This window comes from Parasteatoda tepidariorum, chromosome 10 (assembly GCF_043381705.1).
Source record: "Parasteatoda tepidariorum isolate YZ-2023 chromosome 10, CAS_Ptep_4.0, whole genome shotgun sequence".
Lineage (NCBI taxonomy): Eukaryota > Metazoa > Arthropoda > Arachnida > Araneae > Theridiidae > Parasteatoda > Parasteatoda tepidariorum.
Genome location: NC_092213.1, coordinates 48,524,346 through 48,548,509, shown reverse-complemented (window position 1 = coordinate 48,548,509; position 24,164 = coordinate 48,524,346). Strand labels below are relative to the sequence as shown.

The 24,164-nt window shown below is 30.3% G+C and overlaps 2 protein-coding genes across 3 annotated transcripts in view; one reads left to right on the top strand and one right to left on the bottom strand.

Moving 5' to 3' along the window:
• LOC107447619 (trans-acting T-cell-specific transcription factor GATA-3-like) overlaps positions 1–24,164 on the bottom strand; it is a 44,278-nt gene that overhangs the window by 10,396 nt on the left and 9,718 nt on the right. For both annotated transcript variants that reach the window (XM_021146769.3, XM_071186543.1), the window contains exons 2-5: positions 22,305–22,588; positions 20,349–20,732; positions 6,706–6,993; positions 5,252–5,397 (exon numbers count right to left, since the gene is read on the bottom strand). In XM_021146769.3, coding sequence (XP_021002428.2) covers positions 5,252–5,397; positions 6,706–6,993; positions 20,349–20,732; positions 22,305–22,548 — 1,062 coding nt within the window. In that variant the 5' untranslated portion in view covers positions 22,549–22,588. The remainder of the gene's footprint in view (positions 1–5,251; positions 5,398–6,705; positions 6,994–20,348; positions 20,733–22,304; positions 22,589–24,164) is intronic.
• Positions 7,165–15,076, top strand: LOC139426730 (uncharacterized). Its single transcript, XM_071186545.1, has 3 exons — positions 7,165–7,296; positions 13,014–13,086; positions 14,463–15,076. Exons 1-3 carry the CDS (start codon positions 7,219–7,221, stop codon positions 15,074–15,076), a joined length of 765 nt encoding a protein of 254 aa, XP_071042646.1. The 5' UTR covers positions 7,165–7,218.

Genomic DNA, 24,164 nt, shown 5'->3' with positions numbered 1-24,164 from the left:
AAAAAAAAAAAAAAAAAAAAAAAAAAAAAAAAAAAAAAAAAAAAAAAAAAAAAAAAAAAAAAAAAAAAAAAAAAAAAAAAAAAAAAAAAAACGATTCGAACCGCAAAAAATTAAAAATTGAGATTTTTATGTATATAAGTGACAAAATATTCGAAATGGCATTTTTTTATAAGTTAACTAATGAAAAAAAATGGGGGGAAAATTTGTTCGATCAGTTTTTTGAGATTCTACTTTAGCGTTTGTAGCATAAGCAAAAAATAGTTGTCCAGCCACTTTACTCGAAATCTGTCATGAAATACACACGTTATTTTTTTCAATTGCATGGCAGAATAGGACCAAAATAAATGGACTACCGTTTTCAAATGAATTCATTGTTCAAATTAATATATGTTATCGAATATTTTTTAAATAGCGTGTTTATAAGTGCTTTATGTATATTTTTCATTTAGTTGCTATATTTTCAGAACTCATTTTGTATGGTCTTTCTCTACTTTAATTGTTTTCTAGAATTTGAGAATTATAAAATATTCGCTAAAATAAATCTGGAAGAAATATTTTGAAGAAGTAAAGTAAATGATTTTACATCATTTGATTGAAATTATGAGCTTCCTGTATGCTGTAATGATATTAAGCAAATTTTGTTGAATAATTTTAAATATGTTTTGATGAGCTAAACAGAGTAAAACTAGAGTAAATTTTTTACTGACAAGCAGAAACAGGAAATACATGAAATATAAAAACACGACGAAATGCAGCCAGAAAAAAAAAAAAAGTATTGCCTAATTTACAATTAAAGCTTTTGAAAAATTCCAGATAAAATTCATCTACGAATGATTTTATTTGATCACTTTATCCTATTTTTTTTAAAAAAAATAAATAATGATAAATAAATATATGTTAAGTAAATAATGATAATAATAAATAAATAATTATGATTAATATTAATAATAAATAAATAATAGTGAATAAACAATGGTAATTAATAATAATAACGATAATTAATAATAAATAAATAATTGATGAATAAATAAATAAAATGCTAATATTAAATTATTTTTGCCACGAATTTTTTATATTTTACCGGACAGGAGTCGATATGTTTTTTTTATTTTCCTATATTTCCCTTGGCGAATGAAATTTGAACACCCATATGTTAAATAAAGTTATCCCCACCCCGGCAAAATTTTTTTAATGAAACAATATAACAAACATTCCTAAGCATGTGTATGGAGCTGGTTGTTCAACAACGGTTATAAATTAAAAATAAAAAACATGTGTAGGTACCAGATTCCGTCCAACGAGTGATATCAATTCAAAAAATTACCGCAAGTCGCATTCTCCAATTGCGGAATCTCCAACAGATCTGTGGCATCTGATAAGATAGCTATCTTCATCTCTTATATTCCGGGAAGCACCTGTCCCCGACTAATGACTTAAAATCCCTCAGAGCTGATAGAAACGTTTTTTCCCCCTACAAATGCTGCCAAAAACTACTTTAGTTGAGTCGTGTTCTACGTAGGGTCATTTATTGTTAATCTTTAAAACAATAACGTCTTTATTTCATCTGGAAAAGCTAGATCGTTCTATTAAAATATTGTCCCTTTTTATTCTCTTTTGCATTTTGGCAATAACTTTTTACTTTCCCCAAATGATGTATTTTCACTTAACACAACCGAATATGTGGTATTTTCATGTGGAATAGATATTTTTGTCTCATGAACCTGCCTTAAGAAGGTGAACGTTTTAATATTTTTATTCTTTTGTATGTACAGTGTACAGTTTTGCACTTGCAGCTCTATTAAAAATTTAGAAATCTTAAAGTTATAAACTTGCAATTACAATCTGCAATAGCAATCACGTTGTCACAAAATCACAAAATTGAAATTACGATTTTAAAAATCAATGATGCCTATAATTTAAAAACCAATGAAACTTATGTAGTACTACAACAATACTTATTAATTAACTTAATATTTATTCGCAAGTATTTTCGATATTAAAAAGCAACGTTTCATTTTGAATAACTTTTGAATAGATTTCCATACTGGGACTCAATGGTTCGAGACGGGGGGCTGTCTTCAAATATGCTAATTAATTCGTGCAAATGATATTTTAAGTTACGAGACACCAAAACGTACTTCCTATGAATAGAGGTAATTTTTTTACAGACATATATTGCATTTCTGGTCCAAAAGATATAAAAAGTAGCCATTATCTGTGATATATGGTTCAAATAGTTTGGTCATGACAGCAGTGTGGACACCTTACTGTTAATTTTACTATTTACGTATTCGCTATATCTCGAGAACTTTTAAAGCGAATCGAAACATTTTTCCCGCAATTATAAAATTAGTTTTTCCGAAGATAATTCCATGAAAAATTTTTTATATATATTTATCATTATTTATTATTTTATTCATTAGTCGAAAAAATTTTAATTTGCAAGGTATGCAAATTTTTGCATCATTTCAAAAAACGTGATTTTATTTGACAAAATTTAAAGTTCGAACAAAATTAGTCTGATAATTTTAGAGAAATGAATTTTAAATGTATGACTTTTTTAAAATTTGATTTCACAGAAAATATTTGACAGATTTCGTTCAAATTTAGTACTTTGCAATAAAATTACAATCTTTAAAATAATTTAAGTATTTGTATATCTTAGAATTCAAAATTCTTTTGACTATTAGGAAAGAAAATAATAATAAAAAATAATATATACTTACTTAAAGGTTATTTTTTGTATGGAATAGTCTTTGAATAGATAAATCTTATAATTGAGTGCAAAATTTTTTAATTCGCTTATAACGTTCTCGAGAAATGACGGAATATTCTAAAAGTAAAATAAGCATCAAGGGGTCCAAACTTTCGACCACTTTCTTGTTTATGCTTTTGGGACCACATTTTCCAGACACCGGGGGGGGGGGGNGGGGGGGGGAGTATGTTTATTTAGAAGTGTTTGATTTTATAACTTAAATTGTCGTCTGCACTAACTAATTAGATATTTAAGGCCACTCCTTCGAGCCATTAAGATTGAGTTTTAGTGCGTAAAAATCTGATCATTAGATTAAAAGTTATTCTGGGTGTTCCGCTATTTTATTTTGAGTACTGTACATTACACCACAACATCGAAGAAAACCTGACGATCCAATTCAATGTTCATTGCAGCTACTCTATAAGCTGCTTATTTATTTCACACTTAAATGTCCTTTATCTAAAAAAAAAACATTGATTTGGTTATGTTTTGTCCTATATCGGGTAAGAGTTATGAAAAATTTGGTAAAAATTGACCAAATAACGTTGAAAGTCCTATTCTTCCATAGTCAGTATAGTTAGTTTCTTAGTCAACTGGATTTTTCTTATAAAATTTCATGATTTTTCGATAATTAATCATTAGTTACAAACTAACTGACATTTATAGTACCAAACCAACTTTCTCAGAAAATATTGAAAATTTATGGATAGATAGGAGATAACAAATAGTAAACTTCTTTTTTAATTAAATGTAATTGAAAATGATAATTACTCTACATCTTTTATGAATTTAAATTTTAAAATTTTACTAACATATATGATTGTGAACAAATTTTTGATTAATTGTTTTAAAAAATTGCAGTGTCAGCAAAAAAAGAACTTTTGGCAATGTCAATACAAATTGACCTAAGAAAAATTTGTTCAGCGTTGTAACTTGCTGTATTGCAATTTTAATAAAATGTTAAATTGAATCATAATATTGTGCAACCAAGTTCAAGAAAAATTAATTAGTACTATAATATGGTTTGATTTTGTACTAAATTAAAGTTGCGACAAATGTACACGATAAGACCTCTAATAGAAAAAATGTTGCATTCAATAAGTGGCGAAATTGCTTAAGAGGACGGCATGCAACAGAAGAAACTTTTTGTCTCAAATTCTCTTTCATCTTCATTACTAATTTAAAATTTAAAAGAAAGAAAAAAATGAATTCAGGCAAACCTACAATAAGCTAAAAAGAGCCATGGTTGCTCAGGGGATAGCATTCGCCTTCCGATGAGGTAAACCGGGTTCGAATCCCAGCAATGGATGGTCGATACGAATTCCGCACCCGGCTAGCACCGACCACAGTGCTGACGTAACATATCCTCAGTGGTAGAAGGAACATAGGTTAGACTTTTCTTGCCATTAGTCCAACTGTGGGAGATCTTCGTGGTTTTTCCTTTTCATGTAACACAAAGGCGAATTATTTTCATCAAAAAGTACTCCACAAAATTTATCCCAATACTTGATCCAGGAGTTCCCTTGTCTTCTGTATTGTGTTAAAAAATTACAAGGCTACGGAGTTGAACATTAGTAATCGTGAAACCAAAATTGGGTCGGCTGTTCAACGATGGTTATAAAAAAATAAAATAAAATAAGCTATCACTGAAAAAAAAAGTCAAAACATCAAAATACAAATAAATTATTTGTAGAGAACTTCTTCATTACGTAATCCTAAGTTACCTTCTCATTTTTAGTTTGAAATTTTCGTTTTAGTACTTGAAACTTCAGGGTTTTCTCTAAGTTTGTTTGAACTAGCTTTTTCTAAAAAGAAGTCCGGGAGAAATGAAAAGTTTCTCCCGTGGTATGACGTTCCTTTAAGGCTGTTTTTCGAAGACTCCGTCGTAACATGAAATGATGCTTTTCTGCGAATAATATGCTATTTTTATAACTGCTGTGAGTTTGCAACTGTTACTTATGACTGTTAGGTCGTGTTTAGCCTATCTAAAGCCAGCACTGTCTACCTATATTTTGAAAATGGCGCAAAACGCCAATATGGAGAAAAGCCACAGTTTTGTGAAAAGGAAAAGCGTTTGTGGTCTAATTTTCTAATATTTAAAATCTTACTCCAATGCTGCATTATCTGGGCTCATAAAAATTTGCAAAAACTGAAAACAAGGCAGTTATTTTGGTGATTTTTATCTGGTAGGAAAAATGGCGCCAAATTGGCGATTTTTCAAAAAGTTTAACTTTTAAAATATTTAAGTTATACGTCTGTTCTAATGCCCAGATAACTCTTCACAGCAAGATTATATATATAGCTTAAAATCATCGCATTGCTTCAAGTGTAAGGTACTTAAACTATAGCTTCTTTATTTTCCTGGGTGACAGAGCTTCGAAAAACAACGTTAACCAGGGGTTATGCGGCAAGAGGGATTCTTTAGAGTAGTATAGTTATTAAGAAAAGGATTAAATGAAGAATTAAGAGATAATAAAGTGCAACTGTTTCACTTACCAATCTTCTTTTAGGCTTCACTAGAGGTCTGCTGTGTCCATTCATTTTATAATAAAGACCGCATGCATTGCACAAGTAATGACCAGTGCCATCTCGTCGCCAAAGAGGAGTGGACGTCGCACCGCAATTTACACATTCTCGACCTTCTGCTGGAAGCAATACATATCTGTTTTAAGTTTCCAAAACAAGGAAATAAAAAGATCATAAAAAAAACTTATTAGCCAAAGAAATTTAAACTTTTATATTCTATAATTATTTAAACTTTTATATTCTATAATTAACTTTTATATTCTATCTCACCATTATACTCTATAATTTCGTTCCTTCGAAACAAAGTTAATAATGAGTTTTTCCTCAAGATGAGAGAAAATTAGTTTTTCCACTCTACTTTTTACAAACTGTTTAGCGATTCGTTTTTTCTTCTAAAAGCGCTCTTGCAGCAATTAATGTAATTTTTACAGAAAGAAATAAAAGAGCCAATAGAAAAAGATCACAAAGATCTAAATCAGGTAAATGAAGAGGAAGCTAAAATATATAAATTTCATCTCCTTCCACTAAGTGAAAAAAAATCAGAGCTTTATACTGCATTTTTTTGTTGTCATTGGTTTCTAAAATTATAATTATTTCCTCAAATTTTAGCCACTTTTCATTCTTTGTTTTTTTATGGATGGAAATTTTAGTTTAAAATATCCTTTCTTCAGTTCTAGTGACACTTGTTTTTGAATTTTTTTTAGGGAGCAATTTAGAAGTCCTGGAACAAACTGTTTACTCCTTTTTTCATTTAAAAAAAAAAAGCTTTCAATAAGTTGCGTGTTGTGATGTTGGATAATATTCTATCATCAAAAGTTTGCTAAAAACAAAGCACATCGAAAAGGCGAAAATCAAAAATTTTAACTTAATCCACTAAATGTATACAAAACAATTGGAATAATGTATGCAAGATTATAATATATATTTCATTTGGTGTCCTGAAAATGACCGATGGTTTAAAAATCAAAAGAAATCAGAAGGAGAGAGAAATACACAGTTTGTTATGACCCATTTACGCAACCAGAGTTTCATGATATTTCAAATTTAGTTACAAAGCTTGCCAACAAGTGGCGCTGGTGACTGAATATAATATATAATATATCAATGTTTTAATATGCATATCAGTTATTCCAACACAAATATTTGCACGGGCCCTTACAAATTTTGTCATCTGATCGTATCACATTGTTGATGCAATCAGCAGTTATCTTAGAAACATCGTTATATGTTTTTTCTTAGTCGGTATCGCCATCTGTTGACGAGCTTTGTAAGTAACTTGGAAATTTCACAAAAATAAATAAACTAGTTTCTAAGGAGAACGCAGCAAACCGTATATTTCTATCCAATTACTTTTCATTTAAATAATTTTTCAAAAAATTGTTATTTTTATGATTATTTACACATTAGTGTAGTAATTTATTTACCTGTATTTGTTCTGCTTTTTCCTTTATGTCTTCTCAATTTTGCTTCCTTAGTTGCTTTCCTGGGTTTATTATCACCGTTGCTTTTAGGTTTTGCTGACTCTGGTGATCTGTTAGATTGCTGGGAAGCTGGTAAAGGCCCATTTGATATTGGTATTGGCATAGTATGTGAAGTTATAGAATTATGTGGGGGATTCAGAGTAGTGAAACGAGGAGACACCTGAGTTAATGATTGTGATGTTGATAAATGATTCTGAATGGTTTGGCGACAGGAACAAGGAAAACTGTGACCTAAAAAAATATTGCAATATAAATAAGTTGCCTACCTTTTGTATATCATGAAATTTGAAAGAAAAAAATTCCAAATGGGTACTTGCAACTCAAGAAGAAATGAAGTGATTATGCCTAACCATGTGATTTAAATCGGATTTAATTGGATACCTGTAAGCGACGTCACGCGTTTGTGTCGAACCTGATTGGCTTGTGAATCGACAAACCTGCCACGATTTACCTGCGATGACGTTATTTTCAGGTATCCATCGAAAAATTGCTTTGAAACTAATGATAGATTTTTGGATGCTGATTTCAGGAAAAGTAGAAATTTTTTTTTATGCCTTTCCATTTTTTCTCAAATTAGATTTTCGTAGTTACCATATTGTATATACTTTAAACCAGTGTTTCCCAATCTTTTTTTGTGCCATGCCTCGCCTAAGCCTTTCTAAAACTCTTATGCCCCCCTATGTAACATATACGTGATTTTTAATGCTAAAAATTTGAATTGTTCATTTAAGAAACTTAAATGATAGGTTTTAAGAAGAAATCACATGGAAATTGTTAACGATACACAGTTAGTAAATTTTCAAAACATATAATGAAAAACTAAAATTCAAAGTCGAAATAATTTTAAGAACATTTTTTCTATAGTAATTTAATATTTTAATTTAGGGAGATCCTTGTGCTTGATGCTTGCTGCACAGAGATTTTATGTTCCAATTTGGTTAGCTTCCGCCTCAAGTCTCCCCGCTGTGTTATATCCAGACGATTTCTTTTTTTTTTTTTTACCAGTAAATCATTTACAGCACTAAATCCACATTCAGCTGAATATGAAGATGGAAACGGTTAGCAATAGTTTTCTTGCATATTTGGTTGAATTTGGGTATTTGATTTCTGTTTCCTCACAAAGCCATGCCATCACTCCTTTTACATTAATTAAAGTCTTAACTGACTCATCATTTTGCATTTCTGCGAGTTCCTTTTGATACTGCATATTTGATATATCAGACAAATCTACTAACATTGGCTGCATCATCCATGTTGGAAAATCAATTTGTTTTATAGCAGAAAATCATTCTTTTAAATCAGCCGATAGAATTTTCAGATGATCGACAATAACAAGTAAAGCGGTATTATTTACTTCACATTTTTGGAGCCAATCAAAGTTTTTGTTGTTAATATATTTCTGACATTCTGCATCTTGTTCTTCACAAAATAGCTTGAAGAAACGCTCACATTTGGCATTAGATTTAATAGCATTGATACACTTTATTACTGAATGTAGTACTTCATTTAGAACAGGCGAGATGTTTTCAGCTACCAAATTTTCCCTATGAATAACACAATGCACAAGAAGCACTGGATTCGCATCTTTCATCAACTTTAAGTAGCCATTTTTCTTGCCCATCATATTAGGAGCATATGATCTGCAGCACAAGATGTTATATTTTGTTTTTGGTATATTATTGACATCTAAGTAGTTTTTTTTTAGCTTATTATATAATATCTTTGGAGGTAGTGGTGCTTTGTAATCTTTCACAAAACAACATTTCTTCAGCAAAATGCTCTTTATCAATAAATCTTACGTAAGTTATCAATACTGCCACACTGTCTATCAAAGTTGATTCATTCATTTACACTGAGAATTTTCTTGTTTTTAGCTTTTCAACAAGTTGTTTTTCAATATCTTCACTCATTTCATTTTTTCTTCTGGTAACAGTATTGTTACTGAGTGGCATAGCCTTTACATCTTTGTCATTTTTTTCAAGAACCGTTTTAAGAAATGCTGATATTGACGATTTTATGAAATTCTCTCCTATAGTATGATTTTTTTCCAGATTTAGCGATGAATAAGGAAATTTGATAACTAGCCTCAAGAATACGATTATGAGTTGAAGTGTGAGCAGTAAATAGAGACTTTACTGTTGTCCTCTTTTCAAAGTTTTTCTTTAAAGTTTGAAAGTAATTTAAATCTGAATTAATATGAGCATTATGTTTCGCCTTCAAATGCGCCTCCCCACGTTGGGAAACTCTACTTTAAATTATTATTATTATTTTTGGCTATAACTTTAAAGATGGGAAGTTTCAGCTGTGCTTAGTCTTTGTAAAATAAAAATAGATTATTATTTTGAGTAAATTAGTATTTTTTACAACTCGGCAGAGCTCTTTTAAATTTCTCATATTAAAAATACATAAGTCCGTATATTATTTGAAAGTTTAGCTTTTAAACGCTTTTTTAAATAAAAATACATAGCAGTATAACTGGTATAGCTAAATAGTAGTATAACTGGGGAAATCATTTCAATTAGGAAAATTGAAACATTAACAAATATTGCATTAAAAAAATATTTTCTTCAACTAGAGAATTTTTTCTTCTAAATGTCGGACCTTATTTTGCTCTATATGGATTTTGTTTAAACTTAACTCACTTTGAATCTCTTTAACTTCATTAAAAGATTTGCATTCCTGTTTTTCAACGAAATATTTCTTTTTGTTCAATCTATACCTTATAGGGCAATTCCATATGTGACGGAATGATTTGACTTGCAAAATAACAATTAATTGAAGTTTCTATGTATCTAATTTCAAATAAAAAAAAATTTCTAATGCATATCATTATTATTGGCATAATGCGCTGCATAAACTAAAAAAACAGGATTTTCTATCTTTTTTACTTTTAATTTTACGAACTTTTTATTTGCGTGACGGAATGACATTTTGCAACCAAGCTTTTGGCATGCCGCTTAGAACTGGTAGTTTCTGCGAATTTTGAAGCTATTATTTTTCTGAACTATTTTATACTTTTAGTATAATGTGTAACAATGTAAAATGTGAATTTGGAAAATTAACCTCAGGTTGGCTAACAGTTATTAACATCTATTTGCTGTGACGGAATGACCGTGACGGAATGACAAAAAGTTTAGTAGAAGAAAGCCTTCATTTAAAAAATGTTTTATTAATATGTAAATGACAAAACAGAATGTAACAGCTAAACAGGATTAATATTTATGTAAGAATTAGTAAAAATTTCAACAGTTTGAAAATTAGTTTGTCTCTGAAGAGGTTTTATATCTAACTTGCCAATGTCACATCTTATCTTCGTTCTCAGGAAATGTATGCATTATTAAGACATGTGACGGAATGACGTAAAAGAAGTTACTTTTATTTTATATATTAAACTTAAAATGATAATGTTTTAAATGTTTAAATTTTGTTCTATATGCATATTTTTATCAAAATATTGCAAAAGAAAGATACATTTCTTTTATTTTATAAGTATTTTTCAAGAAAACAATTTTAGCACAAATGTGGACAATTCACTTGTCAGCCATGTGATTACTTTAGAATGCTGCCAGATTCAAAAAATTTAAAATTATCAAAAATGAAACGACAATATGTAGACTTTGGCTATTTTTGAACATATTTTTAAAATTAAAATATGCAATTCATAAAAAAGAAATTTTACTTAAAAGTTGACACTTCCGTGGAATTGCCCTATATAATAAAAATATAGTCAGATCACTATATAAGATCAATTCTATGTAGCAACCTTCTCTATTTAAGATCACTTTTGGGAGTCACGGAGTTTTTTGGCGACTTTGTGTCGAAGAAAACCTTTAGGAGAGACCATCAAACTGACCCCCCCCCCAGTGACAGGTCAAACATCTGCACTAAATGCGAAAGGGTCAAAAAGGGAAACATGAAAAAATATTAAAATCACCAAAGCAAATAAGTAATCTAATTGAAATATTTGCGTGAGGCTCTTACTTATAGACTTCTTTTTGACGATCTCTGAAAAAGATCTACAAACTCATGTTGCAGTCAGAGTGCAATAAGGACGATGCTAATAATGATTTATTTTTAAAGTTGAAAGTTGAATTAGGAATAAAAGTTATTTGAGAAAAAACTAAGCATCTCAAACTAACAAACTTCTTTCCCTTTTTAAAGCTAACGAACTTTTATGGCATAAATTTAAATACAAACATAAACAAAAAACATAATTGCGTAATTATTTAAAATGGCTATATCATTCATAATTGTAAATTTGTTTTTACGCATAATTATATGAGTAGGAATCATTTTAATTGACGCTAAATTTAAATCATCTGTCTGGTTTTCATGACGCCGACTCAAAATGTCTTTCCGCACAGAGAAAATTACACAAAAATAAAAATCGTTTGCGAAAAATCATGTAGCTTCGATAACATTTTCAAGTCAGTGAAAGTAACCCCTAAAAACGACCAACCTCCATTAACGGCCATTTTACTGTGGAACAGAGAAGATTCTAAACCTTGGAAAAAAGTGAAATCGAATGTTATTGTTTAAGAAGTTTGAAATATCAAATTCTTTGTGGAAGTCGATTTTTTGTGGAATTCAGCAGATAAAGAATGAAGTAGAATCCATTGCAGACTGGAATCAGTATGAAGATACCTTTAACGTGATTGAATCCAACATAGATTATAATCTGGAATCTTTAAACTTTTGTAGCTTTCTTTTATGCTTTAAAATGTGTCATTGTGCTGCATATTTTGAATTACTCTTGAATAAATTATCTTTACTTTCCTTGGTAATATTTTTTTTATAAACATAATTAATGTTTCTTTTTTAAAGAAGACCTTCACATGCAAACAAATATTGCAAAAGAAAAATCAAAGATTATTGCATACAACATATTAATAATAGTTTTTGCAAAGTCTATGCTGTAGAAATTGATACAAAGTTAATTTCATTGTTTATAATGTATTAATATTTCACGATAAACGTGTGTCCGACTTTATTATACGTGTATAAATCGACCCTTCGATTTTCGTACAATTTTGGGGTTAAAAATGTTGATTTATACACCGTTGTTACCCGGTAAGTTTTTTTAAAATAAATATTCTAAAATTTAAAAGTACATTATTCTCTTATTTATTACTTAGTTTATCGAGAAAAATGATTTGCGACCTTTTAGTGGTCAAACTGAGAAAAAATTGACACACTACTCCTTCACTCTAGAAGGTTGCGCACCCCTATTTAATCATTCTGAAACAATGTCATATTATTAACAATAATAGCTTTTTTATAAAACTTCTTAACAATGTCATTAAGCGCAGAAAAATTATTTTCAATTGTTAAGACAGTACGGCAAAACAAGATCATTGTTTAAAACGTTAACAATCACATTGTTGAAATATATTTCTGTCATTCCAAAACTTGTATTTGGGGCGATAACTTGAATTTTATTCAAAAGTTTTCAAAAAGCGATTTTGATTCCATTATGGAATACTTTCAACGAATAAAGCGATTTTTCGCTTATTTGTGCTGCTGTGGCGGCGATTGTGATGTTGATGATGGCGAGAATGATGATTTGGCGTTTCAGGTAAATGGTAACATTCCTCATACAAATACTAACGTCATTAGCGTTCTGGTTAAACTAGCATCTCAGCCAGTTATTACAGTCTCCATAAACTAAAAGTGATATACTGCCAAATATCTGTGGTTAGCTTTTATCAAAATTTTGTTATTGAAATACAGAGTGGTTTGATTTTGAAAGTAATAATTCTTTAGGACAACTTTTTATTTCTGAAATTTTGAAAAATACTTTTGCCCTTTATGTATTAATTTAGTTTACATATTCATAATTATACTTAATACTTAATGAAAATTACATCTCAATTCTTTTAATATGCATGGATATCTTTTTATGCAATTGATGTAAATTTAAGGGTAAAATATTTGAAATGAATGTCTTCTCACTGTCAGTAATTTTTCCCTGCTATCTGCAAAAATATGGAAATAAAATAAAAATAAAGCACAAAAATAAGAAAGGAAACAAATACTCTACTTAGTTTCAAATACAAACAAATTTCGTATTATTATTATTCAGCAAAATTATTTCGATCATTTTCATGCTAATGTAATCCTGATGGAAAATTATTCGTTTTGATTTAGTTTTGGATATTTCCGATTGCATTTATGAAACTTCTTTTTTTTTCCTCGTATAAACTTCTATGAAATTAATTCAAATTATTAACTTAATTTCATTTATCTTTCAGTCAATGAAAATTGCTGAAACTTTGAGTAGTGAGGAATCGATTGATTCGAGTGAGGATTTTTCAGACAAAGATGGTAATACACTATTTTTCTTTATATGTCTATTAATAATTTAATAATCCTTGGTAAAATTTCAGTACGTAAGCAGCTTACAGCAAAATAATTAGTTGTGTGTATATATATATATGTTACCGGCAAAGTATAAAATACATCTCCGATTCGTCAAAATGTCATTTAAAAATGACAAATTCAAAACATCATTCGATTTGATATTAATTTATTCCTGGATATAATTACATTTATTCAATATTTTAATACTTACTGACGATAGATTAGAAGAAACATCAGTGTTTGGAGTATCGGGCAAATATATACCGGGCAATGGCACTTGACCTTAAAAAAATATCAGTGTAGGGTATACCGGGCAAATGTATACCGTGCAGTAGCACTGAACCTCAAAAAACATCAGTGTATTGCTTACCGGGCAGTGACATTGAACCTTAAAAAAACATCAGTGTAGTGTTTATCGGGCAAATGTATACCCGGCAGTAGCACTGAACCTTAAAAAAACATCAGTGTAGGGTATACCGGGCAATGACACTTAACTAGACCTAGTATATATTTCAGACATTTATCAAAGGTCTAGTCATACTAGGTCGAGTTAAGTGCCACTGCCCGGTATACGTAACGTAACAAATACGTAAACACCTTGTAGAATAATTGGTTGCATAAATCGTAGCATAATTTATTTTTAATATTGGAAACAAGGAATGATATAAGACGACACTGTAGCTTAAAACTATGTCCGCGTTATCTTTTGCTTTAAATAAGAATGGGCATCTCCTTGCTGTTAAAGAACTTCATGGCTGTTAGCTTAGGGAGGTTTATGAACAGTGCGGTGAGGTGGAAATCATGTCGGCATGTCAGTTTAACGAGATTAACTTTCAGAAATAAAATCATATTGTTTATCATTCATTTTTCCAGGACCAAATATAAAGTAAAAAACCATAAAAACCACTGCCTAATGGCCAATTCATTGATTCTGTTTTTAGCGTACATTTTTAACAGTAACTGTAGAAGAATATTTCAGCTTAATCGGAGGGGAAAGTATGCTATGCACAAAATCATTTTCTATTGATATTGGACATTTAATTTGCACCAAGTCAATTTAAAAAAAGAGGGAGGCTAGAAACTGCACTGACATATTATTTAGATCTCCCTGTAGGTATTTTTTGCAAATTAAATTTCGAATAAAATTAAAATTATGAATGAAATTAAAGTTATAAATTTAATTGTGATTAATATTTTAAATTCAGATGATTGACGCGAAAAAATTTCTACGCTTCAAGCAAGAAATATTTTAACGTATAATGATAATTAGTAAGATTTCTATGTTTGCACTTGGTAAAAGTTTTTTTTTTTTTTTTCATTTCTTTTTATTTTCAAAAAAGGCATCAGCGTTGAGTTGAGTTCTAGTAGAGGAACTAAAGCTGATGCATTTGATGTGAATGATGAATTGGAAGTTCCGACGGATGAGGAACTTTTTGACACACTTGGTGTCAATGTGAGACCAGTGCCGGTCGATAAAAAAGAGCCGGATATTTTTGTCAGCTTGGGAGAAGGGTTGACGGATGATGAGCTCTTTGATATGCTTCAGGTCAACTTAAAATCGATGTTGACTGATAAAATTGAGAAAGCATCTGTGGAAAAATCTGGAGAAATATTGACAGATGCGGAGTTACTTGAGATGCTTGGTGTCCATGATGGGCCGAAGGAAATTTTAGCTATGACACAAAAAGACCAATCCTCACCTGAAAAGGTTTGCATTGCAAGTGATCAGAATGATCCCATTGCTCAGGTGGTGGAAAATATTGGTGTCATTATGGAACATCTAATTGATGTGTTTATTGCTGCCAAAAGCAAAGGAAGCATGTTAGTGGACATCAGTGATCCTTGCTTTGATAATGTGATAGACAAATTGGGGCTTGCAAACCCTTGCCAAATTGCATATTTGGATTTGATTTTCGATGTTTCTAAAGAAATATTGGTGGATTTATATCAGTGAGTAAAAAATTTCTGTAACAATTCTTAACTTGGAATAGAAAGGCTTGGGTCAATAAAATATTACGTTTCACTTTCAAATCTTTTTGAAAAACGATTTTATTGCAAAATGCTAAAATTTTCATCTAATCAATAAAATGTTTATCTGCATTGAGATCTTACCTAGTAGAAATGCTATAAACTTGTCTCGAAGAACTACAAAGGAACAATTGGGTGTGAAAATATTGCAGCTGAAATTGCCCCAATCCTGCAATTAACATTGAGGACATAGCTACTGAAGATCTTTACATCAAAAGAGCTGACCTTTGCACCATAAAAGAACATTTAAAATTAATAATAAAATATTTATAAAACAGCCATTATTTATAGCTTTTTTTAGGCTAAGCAGCCTTTTTTGTTTTTAATGTTTAAAAATGTAAAGTCATGAAGGTAAAAAGTACAGGGCCAGAGAAACGAAATCTTTCTGTCTAAATTTACCTTATCTGGATTTTTTTTCTTTTCTATGCAACAGTATATATATATANCCACACTTTTGGCCACCACTGTATATATATATATATATATTATAAATAAAAACACTTCCCTTAGCATTTATATTACGCCATATTAGGGATAAAAATTTCAAAAAAATAAATTAAAGTTTTTTTGAAAAAGAACTATAATAATTGCATAAATAACTATTTTTTATTCCAAAGGAATTTGGAAGACAAATAGATAACGAAAACACAAAATTTAGGACTCCAGTATCAAAAAAATATTTATGTGTTCTACTGCTCTATTTAAGTTTTAGATATTTTACTTTTTGATCACACTGGTCCAAACTAGTTTTTGTAAAATGAAAATACAATACTGGGTAACGATGAAAATAAAATAATCTTACAAGAAGAAAAAACATTGTTATACTTGATTCATGCGTATTTTCAAAGCTTATCCTTTAAGATAAATTTGGTTGAAAGCAGACATACCGAAACATTAAAAAAAAAATTTCAAAGTTGAAGATAATCACCAATTAAAAAATTTTGTTTTACTTATAGATTTAAGCTGTGTCATGTAGTTAAAATAATTTCCTTAAAGTTATTTAATATCTCTTTAGAGAGACACAAGAAGTGCCTCAACCATGGCTGAAGCCAAAAAGGCTAACTCCTAAGCCAACTTTTCCGTGCGATAAAAATAAAATATTGCCCGTGCTTCAAAAAGAAGTGGAAAAAACCTTAGGGCTCTTACCAGAACCTCAAATAACTGCATGGGAAAGTAAGAGACCTCCGTGGTCCATTATGAAACTTGGTTGCAAGGATAGAGACCTTGTGGATAACATTCTAATAAATGAGATCAAGGAGGAAGAGCCAGATTGGATCAATTACGATCAAGAGGAAGTAATGGTTAAATTACAAATAGCCCATTCCATATTGGATTCGTTGATCGATGATACCATTACCACTCTGAAAAAACTAGAGGAAAATATGAATGGTCCAACAGCTTGCTTTCCTTGATTGAAAGAGTGTGTTGTAGTAAATTACGTTTCAATTTTTAACTGGACTTGATAAATGGACCGGAACTGGACTTGATTAATGGACTGGAATTGAATTATAAAAATTATGATCAAGATTAAGTAGCGGTCATGTTCGAAACTACCGATTTCTTCCTTGATCCTTTGATAAATTACAGCATTATAAATTGATTTTAAAAAAAAATTCAGACTGTCAAAAAAAAAATGACATTCTTATAATTATATAGAAGATAAGGGTTTGATTATTTAAATTTCTAAAAAAGAAAATTCACATTAACCAAACTATTGTAAAAAAAATATTTCAACAAAAAAATGAAATAATAAAAAAAAAAAAATAAAAAAATCTGACTTTGTTTTTATTCCTTATTTTAAGTTTTTAAATGAGTAGTTAATTTGGTACTTTTCCATTTCGCTCATCCGAAAAGGTTGTCAATATAAAATAATGGTTTAATATAAAATAAAGGTCAATATAAAATAACGGTCAATATAAAACAACGGTCAACTGTTTTTATCATTATTATTATTTTAAGTGACAACCATTTCGGGAAGAATTCCGTATCTTGATCTGCTGCAGAATAATTGCCAAGTCTTGGAAACTCCCGGGTAGTAGCCAGCGAAAATCTTTAAAAAAAATACTAAAAAGAAACCAATTTGAATGATATAACTCGTAGCGAAAAAAAATTCAAATTTAGAATCCATTTGCAGCAACATATCACAATATGGAAATATCACCGCCATTTTTAATAATTAATACAAAATAAGCAAAATAATTGAAATTAATTTAGCCAACGAAGTGAAAAAAAGAACCTGTGAAATTGTTGAATGATCGGTTTCAAGCTGCAAAAAAATGACGCTTTAAAGAAGGGTTAATACCCATTATTGTGATATTGACGCTATTCAACAATTATTTTCATTAGTATAGTATTCTGTTCCACAGAAAGAAAAAAAGTTCAGAGGAATTAAAGTCAGTGAAAAAATAATTTTTAATTTTTTAAAGGAAAGAAATAAAAAATTTTTTTGCTAATAAAATTTAGTGGTTTGTTATACAACAAGTGCGTTTCAACAATTAATAAGTGAACGAAAAGTTCACAATCTACAGAAAAGAGTAACACATTAATTAAGTAATTGAAGATACAAATAATATGTAAAACGCTGTTAAAAGGAAGCAAATATATTGCTACATTAACAGTTAAAGATAGGTATGTATCATTATATCATATTCTTGCACAAATTGCAGCCTTGTGGCCCTCTGACGTTGAAAACTCATTGCAAGATCTACCTGGTGGTATTCATTGAACTTCTTCCTGCTTACTCCCGTTTTACAGCATTCATTATAAATAAAAACTCTAAAACTAAAATTTTGATAAGGAATAAAAAACACCAAACGCGAAATTGTTTTTACATACATTTGGAATTACAATTAAATAAAAAGTAATATAATCAGGGGCTTACTATTAGTAAACAGGAGAAAATTAAGATCCAACGAGAAAATATTAACGTCCTAGGAAACAAAAGTAAAGAAAATGTGCTATGTTAAATTTTTTTTCATTAATATACAATTTCTTGGCAAAACGCTTTAACATTGATTAAAGTTCCAGAATTGATTTGTTGTGAGTTTGCACCGAATGTTTGGAGACATTTTTCTCGCCAACTGATTATGGTGAATTTTTATTGATCTCACTTTCGACGAATGCTGAAAACAGAACAAAATACTGTAATCCTATTAAATTCGAAATTCTCCTGTATTACGGTCATTTTTTAAACACAAAACACGCATTTCATAAATATAAAAAACTGCAAGACTTATCAAATGCTATCCGCCAAGCAAACTATTTTCTTAAGCGTAAAATTAAAATAAAAAAAATATTGCTGCCCTAATAATATCAAAGTTCTCTTGTATTATAGTCATTTTTTAACACAAAATATATCTAAGTTTATTTATACAAACTTAAATGAACTTAGTTGTGTACCAGGATATATTGGGAAAAAATTTATTAACTGTAGCTCCTTTTATAACATATGGAGGCCCTTTATCAATATATCTTACGTAAGTTATCAATACTGCCGCACTATCCATCAAAGTTGATTCATCCATTTGCACTGAGAATTTTCTTGTTTTTAGCTTTTCAACAAGTTGTTTTTCAATATCTTCGCTCATTTCGTCTATTCTTCTGCTAACAGTATTGTTACTGAGTAGCATAGCTTTTACATCTGTGTCATCTTTTTCAAGAACCGTTTCAAGAAATGCTGATACTGACGGTTTTATGAAATTCTCTCCTACAGTATGATTTTATCCAGATTTAGCGATGAAAAAAGAAATTAAACAACTAGCCTCAAGAATACGATTATGAGTTGAAGTGCGAGCAGTAAATAGAGACTTTACTGTTGTCCTCTTTTCAAAATTTGAAATTAATTCAAATCTGAATTAATATGAGCATTATGTTTCGCCTTCAAATGCGCCTCAAGACAACCTCGTTTCATTGATTCGTTGGTCAAGCGTGGCTGGCATAAAATACATGCTATGGTATTGATTTCTATCACTGTAAATGGTGTGAAACACTGCAGAAGTTGCGACGGGCCAGTCAGAGGCGAACAACTGCGTTGTTTAGCGAAATTTTAAAGCACCCAGGGGTTCACGTGGAGCCTGCCGTTTGCCGCAAGGAGGTTAACTTGACGACGCCAAAAGCCCAGTTGATATTTTGATCTCTTCAAACGAATTTATAATATTTATTGGCCACAATTATTTAAGAATTTGCTTCTTTCTTTCAATTTTGACATCGAAATCGAGCATTGCATTTAAATGGCCCGGAGCAAAGGGGTAAAACTCGTGTCCCCCTTAATTGAATAATGATATTCAAAAATCGAATCTTAATTGAATCCTTCGATTGTTAAAATCGAATTGCCCCTCCCCGTGGGGCGTGGGATACACGTTGGGAAATACTGCTTTAAACTATTAAGGAAAAGTATAAGCATTTGGTATCGTAATTCGTTACTACTGGATAAAACTGGAGATAAAAAACTGGAAAACTGGCTAGTCTAAGATGCGAATAAATAAAAACATTTTTTTAGATGAAAACCTGTGTAATTTTTTAAAGATATATATATATTTTTTGGATTATATTTTAAAATTTCTCTTATTCAAGAGGAGAAAAATATCTCCATCTAGACAAATGAGAGGTTCTTTTATTTTTTATTATTTTTAATTTAAAGTGTTTTATTTTGCTGAAAAGAATAAAACCAATCCTAAGTCGATAGAACTAAAAAGATATAGAATTATTATTCATATAGAAGTTATTAATATAAGTTATAGAATTATAAATATCAGCAGAGTTATTAAATTATAAATATTCGAAGTTACTAACGCTTTATGCATAAAAAATACAGTTTTATACTCATTTTTACTCCTTTTTTTTCACTTGGAATTATTTACGTTTCTGCAATATTTATTATCTAATGTCTTATGTCCAGTTCAATCGAAACAACTCACTACTTTTATTAGTTTAAAAGTGAAGGTTTTAAGCATGAAAGTTATAACTTTTAAAATATGTTCCCGTCTACACATAAATTTATCCCGGTCGTAGGGATAACTTTGACCATTTTGTTTTTGAATTTTTACTGACAGAGAAAACAATGAAAACACACTCAAACAATTCTTTTAGACTAGAATTAAATCTAGAAATTATTTCCATTCTCTAACAGAGAAATGTACAAATTTTTTACTGAAAACTGGCCGAAGTAACCTAGATCGATAGCACAAATAAAATTTTACCTTGTGATTGAGCAAAATCTTGTGTCGCTGTGTTCGGATAAAATGATGACCCCACACTAACCACTGGTGGTCTGTTAGCTTCTGGGAAGTTTCTGTTCTCTTCGTAGCAATAAGTTGTTCCATCAACTGATGATATCTCGTTTGTTCCTTCGCTGGGAGGTGTGGGCGGGAATCCATAATAGTAATGGAAGGATTTTTGTGGACTGTGATGGGATTCCAACGAATGTTGGAATTTATTTGTTTGATACGCGGTAGCTATAGTTGCTGGTGGTGGGTACCACTGTCCTGGAGTTGCCCCCATTTGACAAGAATTTTCTGGTGAAAACCATGTTGGTGGAGGTGGAATGGAACTACCAGGATGACCTGGTCTATAGAGAGACCCAACTGCAAGAAAAGAATCTTCATTAGACATGGATCACGAATCTAAATAAGTTACAAAAGCATGTGTGAAACTCTGAAACATAGTTCACTAGATATTTAATGAACTGTTGAGGATGAATTCGTTTGCAGAGTGTCCCTATTAGAAGAAGAAAAAAGTTCATGAAACTTGTATGGGAATTTTAGTAAATTACAAATGCATGCGTCAAACACTGAGACATTCTATGCTAGCACAATTTAAAAAGTTACCAATTAAATATTCCAAATGGAAATTTCTGAAAAATAATGTCTGTAATTGTTTTCTCCGAAAGTTAAATACTTTTAATTTGTTCTTCAAAATCAGTTTTCTAAACTGATGCTGACTAAAATTATTATTTAGCACTCAATGGCTGAGCGAGGATTCCGTACTTATTGCAAGCAAATGTATATTTGGACTATTTTACCTTTAGTAAATGGTGTATCAAATGCACTTCGCAAGAATAAAAACATTAGAATAAATGTATTGAAATAAATTCCATTCATTTCTACGTAAGCACTGTAAACGTAAAATTGCGTAAGCATCGTTATACTACGGAAAATCTAGGGCTACAAAGTTGCCATAGATTATCCGTATGCTACCGAAAAAACACGTTGGCAGAAGTTTCCGTTGGAAAATCACTACAGAAAATATTTGTAAGCACCAGATATTTTCTATGGGTAAGGGTAAGGCAGAGAAATTCGGCATGAAGGTAGCTGTGTACCCTCTGGTTTGCATAGTGAACCAGATTTCTAAAATTTTGATTAGCTTTTAATTTTTCCTCTTTTGCATGATTTAAGATATCGAAAACCATCAAGTTTGAAACAATTATAGTAGAATTATTATTTTTCTTCTATCGTTTAGTTCAGCCGTTCTGAAGTGGAATTCCAACACTGGACCTTTCTAGTAGGAGGCTAACTCCTTGACCACCATAGAGGCTGGTCGGCATCTGTTTCAATGTATCAAATTATTTGTTGCCGCTTTCATACCAAAGTTTTTCATTTTCAAAACTGAAAAAATCTGTACCCAACAAATAAAATCTTATGTGTTCAATGGTTACAGATATTATTTGTTAACAGAAAAAATGCCTCTTAGTACAGATTACGATGCAATTTAGCAGTAAATTTCTGTAGTTTTAGCGAACGAAAATTCTCTGTAAGAAAGTTACAGAATTATTATGTTTTTAACGGTAATTTTTACAGTGTTCAACTATCATGGTATATCGTATGGTATATCTTAGCCGTGATATCTATGATCATGGCCATAATCACGACATATCATAGTACTAGATTAGGGTAAGCGTAAATCTCTAAGAGTAATACACTTTTTGATAAAAGGTATATCTTTGTATTCTTATTTAATTACGTCTCCTGTAGCCTATTTTGACTTATATAAAACTTTAAGTTGCCAATGGAAAATGGAAAAATAAAGGCGAGAAATGAAACTAGAAAAATCAAACAGATCAAGAACTGTGGTCGAGAGTGGAAAATCAGAGTAAAATGCATTTCCACGTGCTATGTAGAGTTAGTGAGGAGATAACAAATTTAACATGCAGCACTTACCATGCGATCCGGTTCTATAATTACATCCTTCAGTCTGTGATGATCTATATGACCGCATTGGTGCAGTTGTGTAACACGGCATGCCATTCTCCACACTTAAATGAAAATATGCGTTGTTAGTATCCTCACCCGTAACGATACTGAGTTGAGATTCTGGGCCGTATCCCCACCGCGTGGGATGCGGCGGTGGTGGCGGAATGGCAGAGCTCGCATTTCCTTCATCGCCCATCCATGTGCCGCCCATAGCTGTTCGGTCGTATACACTGTAGCACTCCAGGATTTTTCTGCAAACGATAATTAAAAGTTCTAATTGTATTCAAATGTTAGATTCATTCTACAATGATCAGAAATATTACTTAATCCGAAAAGGGGACACCAGACCTAAAAAATTGTCGAATTTTCGAACAAATATATATTTGTTTTTTGACTTTAAACAAAATGTTACATCAAAATTAAAAATTATTCGATTGAAAGATTAGTACTCGATGGTTCTAATCTTAGTTTTAAAGAATATAAATTGGCATTTTTGAGGCGTTTTGTGTAAATATCACGCAAGCACCTATCCGATGAATAGGTCGCACTTCGCTTACTTTTGCTGACAAGGGATTAGGAGGATGAGTTTGAGTAAATGCTTACGGAAGATAGATAAAATAAAAAGTTTTCTTTAAAAACAAAATAAATTATGTAACAAAAACATTAACACGTGGAAAATTTTAAAATTTGCAATAAAAGTTGAATAAGAAAAAAATTTCTACGAAGTTTTTGAGAGGTCAAGAGTTTTGTACACAAAATGAAAACGCAATATATTTTAAAAGAATTTTTTACTCAAAATTTCATTCAATAAAATGAAACATTAATTTTGCTTTATGCAAAGTTGCATTTTTTATTAGAATTTAATTCTAAAATTATATTACTGCAGTAAAAGTCTAAGTCAAGCGAAAAACAGGGGGTGGGTGTTGTGACTTTGAATGGGAGGGTGAGGGAGATTTGTTAATTTTTGCTTTTAAGGGAAGAGTCCATTGTTAGAAGAAAAAAAATTCTGACAAAATACTTGAACAGCCCTCAATTTTCAGAAAAATCAGATTTAAATATGAAATTTTTTTTCCTGTTTTCTTCGTATATTTTTCTCTTCACGTTACATTTTCTCTTTTTTTAATTTGATTGAAAGTTTGGCACAAGCTTTTTATAATGATTTGAAAGATAGCTGAACAAAACTTTTTGTCGCAAAATATTTTATTGCTGTTTGAGAGCATTGAAACGCATAATTTTGTGCAAAAATGCATCAAAATAAATTTTATTTTTCCCAAACGCTACTAAACCTAAACAAAAACTTATACTTGTGTCGTTTTATATCTATTTTGCTTCCTGTAGAGTTAGAATTTAAAGATTTTCTTTTGATGCAGTTGACTCTTATTTATTCGAATGTAAATAATTCTAAAATACTAGGTAATTCGGATTAATGTTAATTCCTCTAGAATTCCCAAATGATATTAATGTTAAAATTTAAGGCCTATAATTCGAACATTTGTCAATTTTTGTTTATTCGAAATTTGATGTAGAAGAAATTAAAACAATTCTATCTTCTTAAGTTTTTAAAAGTCTTCTCCCTCAAATTTTTTAGACATTATGTATGAAGAATTGAGAAAAAATTCCAAATGAAAACAGAAATGACACTGGGGAACAAATTTTTAGCTGCATTTGTATAAATACTTGATCTTGCCTAATTTGGGTGTGTGGATTTCAAATCTGAAATTAGTTATGCTCTTAAAGCAGATTTATATTAAAAGGACATTCTTAGTCCATTTTTTTTTATCTAAACACACAAGTTAAAAAATGTCATATATAACAGGGGTCGCGTAC